We start from the raw sequence: 12,005 nt of genomic DNA on the forward strand, positions 1-12,005 counted from the left end.
AACCAGTCACTGCAACAAGGCAGCACAACAAACAGACCTTACAGCTTCTCTATGCACTGACTGCTTCTGCACCAAGGCATGGGGCGTACCCTACTGCCAGCCCCAAGGTCACCTGGACCTGTGCCCATCACAGCAAGTTTCAGCTCCCCTCTGGCTACACCCCTCTGTTTCTTTTAGCTTTTCCATGGGCATGGCTTGCAAATCAGGCCAGGGAAGCACACCAAAGTTTTACACACCTGCATGGAAATTATTCCAGGCACAGATTATGGTGGGATGCTTTCTTTGCCTTCAGCATCTTGTGTGGCCTCTGCTCTCAGATTATTTCCTCAGCAGCTCCTGCCTGCTATGTGGTAGTTATGCCAGTTATTTTTCTTGCATGGGTAAGGTCTGAGGCCCTGGATATGTGACCTGGAGCCAGAGGCTGAACAAGTCTCTGTTTCAGCATGGTGGAGGTGAGTGCTGTGCATACACTTGAGTAAGAGGTGAGTGGAATTAGTGCCATAGGACATCCCAGCTTTGATGACCACTTTGAGCTGAGCTGATATTCCTTCACTCTTAAAGCCCTGTCAATGTCCATATTTCACTTGAAGAATTCGGTTTTCAAATTGTCTTTCCTCATTGTGTTGACTAACTTAAGTAATGATTTCTCTTCTTGGGCAGTCCTCCAGCATCAAAAAGCCAGCCTGATGGAGCAGAGCTGCTTTTGAACAAGCCCCAGTTAGGACTCCACTTTGGTTTATGAACTTCGGTGCATCACACAGAGTTCAGGTTCTTGGTACTGTTCTGTACTGATTTCTGATTTACTTGTTACAAGCTTTCAAGTGCTTCTGAAGCACCAGCATGTTAACTGACTGCTGAACTGACAATACAAGCTTTAATCCACACTGCTTCTTTAGCCTTGTGCCTGATGATTGAAGAGCCAAAGAAAGAGCTGAACCTGGCAGAAAACCCCACCGAAGCCGTACAACTGAGCTGACACGTTTTGTAACCGGTGCGTTTCTCAGAAGCAATAAGATTAAGTGGATCAGCTGGTGTACCCTGTGCCTGGTGGAAAGAAGCTTATTTAAATTAAGAGGACCAGAGAGTCTGTGCCTCAGTCCAGAAAGAAAATGAGTTCCACCGAAGACCTTGACTACCCTAAAACCATCTTGCAATACAACAGTGGATTCTTAGTCTCCAAGGTAAGAAATATTGCTCAGTCTTGGACAGATGTCTAAAAGTGTGCAGAGTAATACTCAAGGATCTCACTTTAGGTCCTGAATATAAGTCTTTGGAATGAATATTATCTCATATGAAAGAATCCTGTTGGCTTACCTAAGCAGGAAGGAAATTTGCAAAGAAAAAAATTTGAAAGGGATTTGACCTGTCAGGGTAAACTTAGCATTTATTGAGACCTCTCTGACCTTTGGGGGCTTGGATGAGAAGACCTTGACTCTGCATGAGGCTTTATGAAAACCACAGGTATTTATAGCTGAGGGCTTGCTGTCTGACTGCCTCAACGTAGAAGGTTCCTTTGGTGGTGGGATTTCTTCCTGCTTTTCATTTTTTGAATTTGGGAAACAGAGGGCTGACTTGAATTGCCCTTTTTTCCCTCCCTGTGAAGCCATGCAAAGAACAAGATTTTTCAAATATCTTCTCAAATAATTTTCTTCCCTCTCCCATGGTTTGTCTGTATGTGTTATGCAGACAGCTGAGCTTGAGAACTTCTGTGTATTGCCTCTTTTCAGGTGAAAGTGTCTGGTATAACGACTGCTTTTTCCCAACAGCATTTGATTAAGGCACAAAGGTAGAACTAGTTGTTTCACTTTCCTTATTGTTTACTTATGTTATTTGCCTTTATGTGTGTATAAGCACATGGGCATAAAAGTACAATATCCAGTGCTGTGGTGATTTTTTGCTCATTTACTATTTAGTTACCTTTCCTATTGTCCCTTGTTGCACATCTGGCCAACATGGTAATGGAATGAATGCTGTTTGGGTTGTTCAAATACTGCTGCATCCTAAGGCTCCTGAAAGGTAGAGCTGACAGTAAAGAGATGAAAAATGGATAATGAAAAATCATTTTGCTTGGTGAGAAAGAGCAGTGCCCAATGCTTTCCAGATTAACACTGGTACTGTGTATCTAAGGAGTGATCTCAACTTTGGTTAAATCATGTTCTTACTGAGGAGTTTCCCATGGACTTTATCAAATCATTGTAGATACAGGCAGTCAATTGAGCTGATGCATTTGTTACTGTTTTAGGAGTGTTTGTGTGGCCAGAGAAATAGGCTAAGACCTATAAACTTGACTGTACAGCTAGAGAAGGAAGTTATATATGTCTGTCTGAAAATTGAGGGCTGTTCCTGGAGATGTGACACACCTGTGTGAAAAGACAGGGCAATTCTGTTGGTCTGAAAGAGGCAGTCCTTTTGGCTGAGAGGAGCCTCCCTGCCTCAGGGAGACCACTGTAGTCATCCACATCAGTCCCTGAAAATAGGATCCATAGAGTGGGGATATTTCCCGCTGCTGTAAGCCACAGTAGAGTCTCCAGGGTTCACTGGAGCATGCATTAGATCCTCAGTTAAAGAACAAAACCAACAGAAAAACTTACCACCACGCAGTCTTGCCTTTGTGCTCTCTGGCAAAAAGCAAGAGAGACTGTGAGAACGTGCTCTGAAACTAAGGAAGATCCAGGAAGATTCATACCCTAATCCTGGCTTCTAAATGTGAACCTTTGTGAGCCAAAAACATTAGCTGGCTTTGCCAGAAAAGGAGAAGAAATGAAAAAAGGTGCACTACAAGCACTGCATGGTATTATAGGTGTTCAGAGAAATTTCAGTTTAATCATTAGACTTGTTTATATGAAATACAATTTTACATGAAAGCAGTATTATTATATGTGTTTTTTCTCCAACAAAGAAACCTTAGAAATGTAGTAGGCCTTGATGCTTTCACCTGATCCCTCACTCCCTTAACCCCAGGTTATCTTCACTGCCTGTGAGTTGGGGGTGTTTGATCTGCTGCTGGAGTCAGGAGAGCCTCTGTCTTCAGATGCCATTGCCACACGCTTGGGTACCAGCACCACGGGGATGGAAAGACTGCTGGATGCCTGCGTGGGACTGAAGCTTTTGGCAGTAGAGCTGACACAAGAAGGAGGTAATAAAGGCAGAAGAAGGGGGAGAAACTAAAATACTTCAACCTCTGAAGATTTTATAAGTGAGGAAAAATATGTGGGGAGAGGTGATATCTAGTTAGGCCAGTTACCATAGCTGGAAGGAGGGGAGAATCACTTGGGGATGCTATCCCCTCTTCAGCTGAAAGAGAAGCAACAAATGTCAGTATGTTTAAAGGTGTAACGTAAAACCCAGGTGAGAGGCTCTATATCCCTAAACTTTTTTTGTGCAAGAACCTCAGGTGACCTTGGAGGAGATATTCAGGGTCTCTTCAGGGCTGGTCTTAAGAAAACTCTGACGTGTGGGCACAATTTTAAACCTTGAAACCAAATGGCAGGGTGGATGGGCAACAACATGATTTAAAAACACATTTTGGTTTTCTTTGGGGTTTTACCACCATGTGAAGTATTTTGTTAGGTTGCTAATCTGAACTGAGAGGTGGTGTAAGTTTGCCCTTGCATCAGAGATGTTGAGTCCACATGGTCAGAAGGGATCTGTAGCCATCAGACAGCTCGTCAGGACTAGCCAGAGTCTAACAAGTTGTGTCCCCTGCTTTGGCTTGTGCTGCCTTCCTCTGCTTTAGGACTTGGAGTAGCTGTCCAATGAGTTTAGGGAGAGCAGGATCTATCTTTTATATTCCTTTTGTATGCCAATCCCGTGGGTGAGCAATGCCACTGCAGATGCGTCAGAGGAAGTGGGGGATATTTTGGAGTCCTTTAGGCGTTCATCTGTCTGCAGAAGGTCCTGCTCTAGTGAACTGAGAGAGTATAAGTGTGGTTGGCATGCTGCTTTGAGGACTTGTCTCCCACTTGCTGACCTTGTTGACTGAAAAATACCCCATGTCTGCAAGGGGTTCTCATTTAAATAGAGCATACCAAAAGCTTCCTCTGATAGCAGAAGACTATAGGGAAATTATGACACTCATAAAGCATTCCTTTTGCTGTTCTTGAAAGAAATGTTGGGTGCCGGAGTAAGTGTAGGTAGATAATGTTTACTCACGCTGAATGGGGGAACACACATTTCAGCAACCCTCACCCACTGCTCGTTGCAGTGGAACGATTGATTATAGAAGCAATGTGGTTGTATCTTTGATCATATAAGACATCTTCCAGTGATAAATACCATGCAATACAATAGACTTGGCAAGGTGGTATATCATACATGTTAGTAAATATATTTATTTCACCCTTTAGCCCTCTACAGAAACACAGAAATTTCTAACATCTACCTTACAAAATCAAGTCCCAAGTCTCAGTATCATATTATCATGTATTACTCCAATACAGTCTACTTGTGCTGGCACTACCTGGCTGATGCTGTGAGGTAAGGAGTGTTGTGCGTTGTCTGTTGCAGACTGCTTTGTGCCATCTGTGTTGCTGCTCTGAGTGGTGTGTTTCTGGGGGAAAGCACGATGAAGAAGCTGACTGGTTTTTGGAAAGAAAAACCAACAGATCATTTTGGCTGTTAACACAGCCAATATGTGTTCTTGTTTTTTCTTGTTTTCCATTTGTGTCTATTCTTCTTTTCTTTTTCATTCTGATGCTAGAGATCTAGGAATCAGATTTCTATGTGTTTGACCTTCAGGAAAGCACTTGATTGTTACGGTACCTCTTAGTTGAGGAGGCATCAAAGTAAATGATGAGTAATGAGCACTAAGGATACTTCTGTTGCAAAGGTGTATAGGAGTAGTTTAATGCGGGGCTGGAGTCTCGCTTGTTCCAATCCATGCAACTGATGATCAAACATGATGTGTCTGGTGGTGATGATTGCACCAGTCTCATACATTTATTTGAGGTGTTCCCCTAAATCACAGAATGGTTTGGGTTGGGAGGGACCTTAAAGATCATGTGGTTCAACCCCCCTGCTGTGGGCAGGGACACCTTCCACTAGACCATGTTGCTCAAAACCTCATGCAACCTGGCCTTGAAAAGAACCACTCATTTTTGTGAAAGGTTGAGAAATGTATCAGCATGTTTTGGAGGGTGGGGGGGGGTGGCAAATGAGCGTGCCTCTACAGCCATTACAAACAGGCTGTCATATGTTCTGTACAAAGTTGAGCACCTTCCACAGTGATGAACTAGCTGCAACTACAGCCCCGATGTGTGTTTGGGGTTAAAGAAAAAGAAATCCACAATCATGATTTTTTTGGTTGCTGTTTTAGAGAAGGAAAAAACCAATATGAAAGAGCTTTTGGAATTTCATCCAAAGACCCTTTTGGAGCAATGTACAGGTAATCATTAGTATATTCATGGAAATATTATTATTATTATTGTAGATAAAATTAATGTTTTTATTTAATTGTCTTGAGCCATAATTATGATGATGTGAGAATCTCACTCAGAACCATCATGCAGCATTTACCTTTCCCAACAATATCCATTACTGGGACACTGTCTGACATTTTGAATAGAATTACATAATTTCCTATTCTGAAAAACATATCACAGGTCTCTGGCACGGAGGCAATGGTAGTTGGAGGAAACAAAAATGCCTTGGAAGCTTCAGAATTACCAGCCTAACACACTGTTAGACTTCACTAGTCTTAATTCCCTATTTAAATGCATGAATGCATAGCTGTACCCTTCTGCTACAATAAGGCTCAAGGTAGGTTTATGTATTCTGTGTCAATAAAAGCAGAGATTAGTGTTTAAGCTAAAACTTGTAATAAGTCGTATGATAGGAATCACCGAGGATATTGTAAGTTGCCTTTTCTATGTGCCTGTGTCTTTGTGTTACTAGATCAGAAGAAGAAATGCTGAAATTCATGGCTGGCCAGAACTCAGTGTGGAGTATATGTGGCAGAGATGTTCTTGCTGCATTTGACCTTTCCTCTTTCACGCAAATCTATGACCTGGGAGGTGAGCATTAGTATATCTTCTTTAACAAGCCTCTGAACTGTCGTCTTTTACAAGCTCTGAAAGAAAACTAATTCATATGTTATATGATGGGCAAAACGATGGAAAGCAGAACATATCTCGGCAATAAAGGGAGCATTTTACTAATCTGGTTGGTTTAAAAAGAGAAATGTGAGAGTGGTGCGAGCATTAGGAAGCTGAATGCTCTTCTTTACAGAATCTTATTTGTGTGAGTAGTGGCCCATCCCCTTGTGTACGTGGCAGGCTTGGCATTTATTCTCGCCTTGCTTGACACTCTCTTCTGGTGCCAGACTCCTTCCCTCCCGCCCTTCGGTTGGTGTCACTAGATTGAGAGACTGTCTGCAGCCTCTTGCCCTGCTGTCCCAGCACTGCAGAGTGCTGCCAGAATTCATGGGATGGGTCAGGCTCCCTCGCAGGCTCCATCAATGACTTCCCCAGTGCCTGGTTTAGTGGCTCTGTTTTTCATTTCCCACCTTCCAGCATCCACAGCTGGGTCTGGCTGAGGGGGTGCATAAGTGCTGTAAGGGCTGGGGCTGACCTCTGTGCTGGGGGTCCTGGAGCTTTCTGCAGAGCAAATGGAGACAGTGGCCTCTGCTGTCCCTCCTCTTCCCTTTCAACAACAGTGGGGAGCACGTGTACCTTGCCAGCTTCCATGCAGCTGAATGCACCATTGCCTGCTTCATGAGGGTGTTGCTGAACAGGTTGGTTTTGTGTCAGCACTGAATTTCTTTTACTCTCCCCAAAGGAGGTGGAGGAGCTTTGGCCCGGGAGTGTGTTTCTTTGTACCCAAATTCCACGGTCACAATTTATGACCTGCCAAAAGTTGTGCGAGTGGCCAAGGAGCAGTTTGTTCCCCCTGAGGAGTGTCAGATCGCTTTCCATGAAGGTATGTGTGGACAGCGGTGTACTGTTGTCACAGCTGTTGCTCCTGAGCCCTTTTTCTGTGCTCAGAGGTGCCCTACTGGTGGCTCAGGTCTCCAGCTGCCGCTTTTGTGGGCAGAGTGTCCCAGACTGCAGTCTGCCTCCCCAGCCCAGGTCTGCAGCTCATTGCTACAAACAGGCTCTCCCTGCTGTGCAACCACAGCTGCCTTCTATCAGAGACATGACTCAGTTATTCAGCAACCCAGAAGCTCTTTACTCCTGAACAGAACTATTTGATTTCTTCAGAACAAGGGTATTTCAACAACAAAATTCCTGCAATTTTGAAAAACTGCCATGTGATGTTGTAAATCTTCCTAACACTCCCTTTTCTTCTGTGCAGACCTCCTGGCTGATGCGTGGGATGCCAGGCCTGCTCAGAGAAGGTGTTTTCCTTCTCTGGTCACAACTGGTTGACTTTCAAGTCCTAAGATATTCCAGGCTTTGAATGTGGGTGAGCTAGCCCATATTCCTCTTGCCCATTATGTAGATCTTACATGGTCTTTGCACAATCTATGCTGAAAATGAGTGTAGGGAGATCCAATTTTTTACGTTTACAAAAGCTTTCAGGATGTTGGAATGACTTAATCTTCCTTTGAAGGTAAAAGAGGAAAGCAGCCTTGAAGGAAGGAAAGGAGTATGTAAAAACAAAGATGGGGAAACACAGGAAATGTTACGTGTGCCAGTGGCACAAAGAAATGAGGGTGGAAATAACAAGATAAGATGCAGAGAGAAAAATCCAAATGTAGTACATGAGGTACTGAACAAGAGATATGGTGATGAAGCTAGTGCTAGGAGGTGAGAGATGTGTATTTTTTCCTTATTCATTTATGATGTAGTGCTGTGGTTACTGAAGGTCTTTGAAAATTTGTTTAGATAAAGGAAAATTCTTTGGGGTTTTTTTCCATTACAGAAAGAGTGAGAAAATGTCTACTCTTTCTAATGCTTTATGAATCTGAATTCCTGTCATTGGAGAGAACTTAGACTCAAATATTTTCCCATGCATCAAAGGGTGTTTCAGATGAGTTGCAGCTTTTAAACATTTCAGACCTTCCTGAGACTGAACAAGTACAAAATTCCCTATGCAGTGCCACAGAGGACTTTTACCTGGTAATTCTGTGCTGTCTGATGTGTGTTTTGGACATGGCAAGCCCACAGTCTTTAGAACTGGACAGAACTGAATGTATTTGCTTAACTCAGCCCTCTGTGTTTTGGGAGGTTTGTGTAATACATGTATTCTTGCTTTAACAGGAGACTTCTTTAACGATTCAATTCCAGAAGCTGAACTGTATATTTTATCCAAGATACTGCATGATTGGGATGATGACAAATGCAGGCAACTGCTGGCAAAAGTCTACAATGCTTGCAAACCTGGTAGGTGCGAGCTCTTGAGAAGCAGAGAGAGTCTCACCTACCAGTAATGTGAAGCACGCCAGTCCTGATTCTCAGTGACACAGTTTCTCTGCAGGTGTTTCTTCATTTAGTCTTTTGCTTTCCTAAGCCAGCATTGTGCAACTGAGCCGAACAAGGTTTGGTCGAAGTTCTCTTTATCTGGCTTCCAGTTTCAGTCTCCTCCTCTACTGGGACTCTTATTTCAAAACACTTTGGTGTAAGGATTTGGAATTTGGGGTATTCTTTAGATAGGTGTATACCTCATAGTAAAAATCCCGTTAAGCGTCACATTAACCCTCAAGCTTTGAAATCACTCTGTAGAGAGCCAGGTTCTCAACAAAATCAGTATGGTCCTGCAGATTTCAGCTGGGGAAAATGGGAATTTCCATCCCAGCCATAGCATACCCTTCAGCCCTGGTACGTCAGCACCTACACAGCCAAGCAGAGGCATGCTCTGATGTTTTTGCTCTTCCGTTGTCTTCTGTGATGCTGACATATGACTTAACGTAGAGGCTGCTTCTTCCTGAAACTAAAGGTTAGGCTCTAATAACTCAGCTGAAAAATATGTTGTCTTCTCAGAGCTCAGTGTGTGTTTTATTTCTCTTTATTCAACCAGGCGGTGGGGTGCTGCTAGTTGAATCGCTTCTGAATGAAGATAAAAGCGGGCCTTTAGAAACCCAACTGTATTCGATGAATATGTTGGTCCAGACTGAAGGAAAAGAGCGAACAGCAGCCGAGTACAGCAAGCTCCTCGAGGCAGCTGGCTTCAGAGAGATTCAGGTCAAGCGGACTGGAAAACTCTATGATGCTGTTTTAGGAAGGAAATAATAGTATCTCTTTTGTGTACCTAACAAGACAAAATAAGTGAAGAACTGTGATATTCTCTTCTTAGAGAAGAATCATCAACTTAGCTTTTAGTTAAGGCAGCCAGCCTTTTTGTAAGCTAATCCATTGTCAGGAGAATCACTGATGATAGATATTGAGTGTACATCGATTGCGAATCTGGCAGCCTGACTAGGGCTTGCCTTTGGATCTGGAAGGGAGAGAAAGAAATTACCTGTTGCTCAGAAAAAAAACCACAAAAGAAGTATGCAGTGTGACTGCTTCAGATTTTTTAATTCTTTCCAATTGTAACACTGTATCTGATAAAAGCAAAGCTGAATTTGTACTTGAACTCCTGCAAAATAAAACTGATCCCTATTCTGAGCTCTGTTACTTGTATTTTTATTCCTGGGGAACTGATTTAGTATAAACAGACAAAATTATACCTTCTTGTAGTTAGTGTTTTCAGAGTTAAAGGAGAAATCCTGTATGAGCTTTGAGGAGTTTGGCATGAAAAATGATACTAATTTTTTATTTCCTCTAGATTTTGATTTAAGTTATGAAAAGTAATTTTGTAGCTTGATGACTGGCTTAAGCCCAAGGGATGCTCTTTACAGGGTGGGAACTGACATGACAGCTAAGAAGGAGAATGATGCAGCCAAGTCATTCAGTTATGCACTGGGGAAGTCCTTATTGCATACCTCCTGCTGTTTTTGAAATCATTTGATCAAGCACAACCTGCCATAACCCACCCAGTTCTTGGTAGCAGAATTACAGGTTACTGGAGTAAGAAACATTTGGAGAAGGTACCAGAAAGTCACACTGTGCAGTTGTGGCTTGAACACTAATTGCATTTGCACATTAAGCTGAATACTAGAGGAGCCTGAAATAGTCTTCTCAGTAGCAATCTACAAGATCCTCCCACTTCTTAAGACTGTAGGAGGAGCACAGGGAGAAAATAGCCTCAGTAAGGAAAAGTTGGCCTTTGTCATATTTTGTGATATCAAAATCAAATCATGAGACCATAATGGCCCTTCTCATCCTTAAAAGCAACAGGGCACAGTTCATGAGCCACTCTGCAGGTAGTGGCTTGAGTAGGATCTTGCCCTGTATATATCAACAGGATACTGTAGGAATTGGGACATGTGATTGTGGAGAGTGATGTGGCATGAAGGTGATTTTACCAGGAGCTGCAGCCTGTGAGTAATGTGTTCTGAAGGCTTGATCTCTTTCCAGACAAAGCGAGGTGTTACATCCTGCAGAAGCCAGGCATGAATGCGAATAATGACATGAGACTGACAAGGTCTTTTTTGGTTTCACCTACACCCCAAACCCCCAAATGTTCAGGGAAATTATTTCTCTGTTTGTACTGTGCCAAGAATCCAAAGCTGGTGGAAAAAACCCTTTCTGGACTTTCTCTAATAGGCTTTTTCCCCCAAAAAGAAGCTGCAAACCCATGGGCTGGTGGTTGCTCATGTGGTTGCATGTTTCCTGAGCCAGTAGACAAGTCAGTTATGGTCAGCACGCTGCAGCTGCATATATAAACTGACACATCATATAACCTTGATGAGTCAGAGAATTCCTGTCTCCACTGGTGTCAGTGGCAGTTCTGCCCTTGACTTGAAAAAAAAAAAAAAACCACAAGCAGGATGTTTTGGTTTGTCAAAACAAATTCTTTAAACACAGTACTTACACACTGAGTTGATTCACAACATGCTCTGCGTGTCATTAACTTCACAGAGAGTGGCTTGGGCACATCTTGAGTAGGCAAGATGCATGCCTGGTTCTAACACGCCTTTTAGGTGTATCAAGGTTCAAAGATGCTGGGTCTTTGAAAAACAGGATTGATACATTACCTGGAATTCAGATGGAAATGAATGAAGTGCAGAATTTGAAGATCACTGGTATTTAAATGACTTTTAAGGGTCAGATGTGATGCCATATTAGAGCAGCTAAACACCAACACATGATTGCACTGTGCTTTCACTGCTTGTGTGAGGCAGAACCTCCAACCAGCTATAGTTTTAGCTGCTCATTCCTTATCTGCTAGTTGGCATTTGAACATCCAGCTTCTGGGGAGATGCTAAAGCATTCTTGGCTGCTTTCTTGTGCTGGGTGACCAAGGAGATACTGGAGTATGCATAAGGAAGATGCTAAAATTTTATATTCACCTTCAGAGACCAGGCCTTTGAAACTACAAAATAATGTATTAAGTGGACTTGTGCTGTTTCCATTAGACTATTTATTTATCTATCTACTCAGTTCTGATTTTCCCATTCCTTTTCTTCACCCCCCTGCCCTTTCCGCCACAGTCTGTTTAACCTCCTCTTCCTTCAGAGCCTCTCTTGTCTCCTGTGTGCTTTTGACATTTATCCATTCTTTAGTCCTTCATTCGTGGCCCAAAGAGAGATTGCCCTATAAGCATAGAACAAGTCACTGCCAGAGTAAAAGAGTAAGTCCAGAGAGCTCTGAGCTTAAGACCTGCCTTGACAAAGCAGAGGCATAGCTGGTCTCACCAGTCTTCCTTTGTAATTTTTTCTTTTTTTTCCTTGTTCTTCTTTTCCTTTTTTTTTCTTCCTAAATGACAAACCCTGTGAAGAACGCCCAACACAAGTGCTTTTCTGTATGCAGGCAGATTAAAAACCTGTTTGCTCTACGGTTTCCATGCTCCAACAGGCATTTTGGATGACAGCTTGTTATATGTGGGGTCTAGAGCCCCTGGAGGGACCTGGGACCTGCTTGGTTGTTGGTTGTCCTGGACTTGTGTGCTGATATAAGTGTGTGTGTGTGGTTTTTCCCCACAAATTCTGCACATTTCTCCCCTCTAATGCACTAGCTCCTCAG

At 42.9% G+C, this 12,005-nt stretch overlaps 1 protein-coding gene across 1 annotated transcript; it reads left to right on the forward strand.

Annotated features, from left to right (window-relative positions):
* Window positions 1-903: 903 nt before the first annotated feature.
* Window positions 904-9,545, forward strand: ASMT (acetylserotonin O-methyltransferase). Its single transcript, XM_005438551.4, has 8 exons — window positions 904-1,181; window positions 2,962-3,136; window positions 4,347-4,476; window positions 5,315-5,383; window positions 5,893-6,011; window positions 6,775-6,915; window positions 8,199-8,321; window positions 8,956-9,545. The coding sequence occupies exons 1-8, from the start codon at window positions 1,110-1,112 to the stop codon at window positions 9,165-9,167; spliced, it is 1,041 nt and encodes a 346-aa protein (XP_005438608.2). The 5' UTR covers window positions 904-1,109; the 3' UTR covers window positions 9,168-9,545.
* Window positions 9,546-12,005: the final 2,460 nt, after the last annotated feature.

The sequence above is a fragment of the Falco cherrug genome, chromosome 2 (assembly GCF_023634085.1).
Source record: "Falco cherrug isolate bFalChe1 chromosome 2, bFalChe1.pri, whole genome shotgun sequence".
Lineage (NCBI taxonomy): Eukaryota > Metazoa > Chordata > Aves > Falconiformes > Falconidae > Falco > Falco cherrug.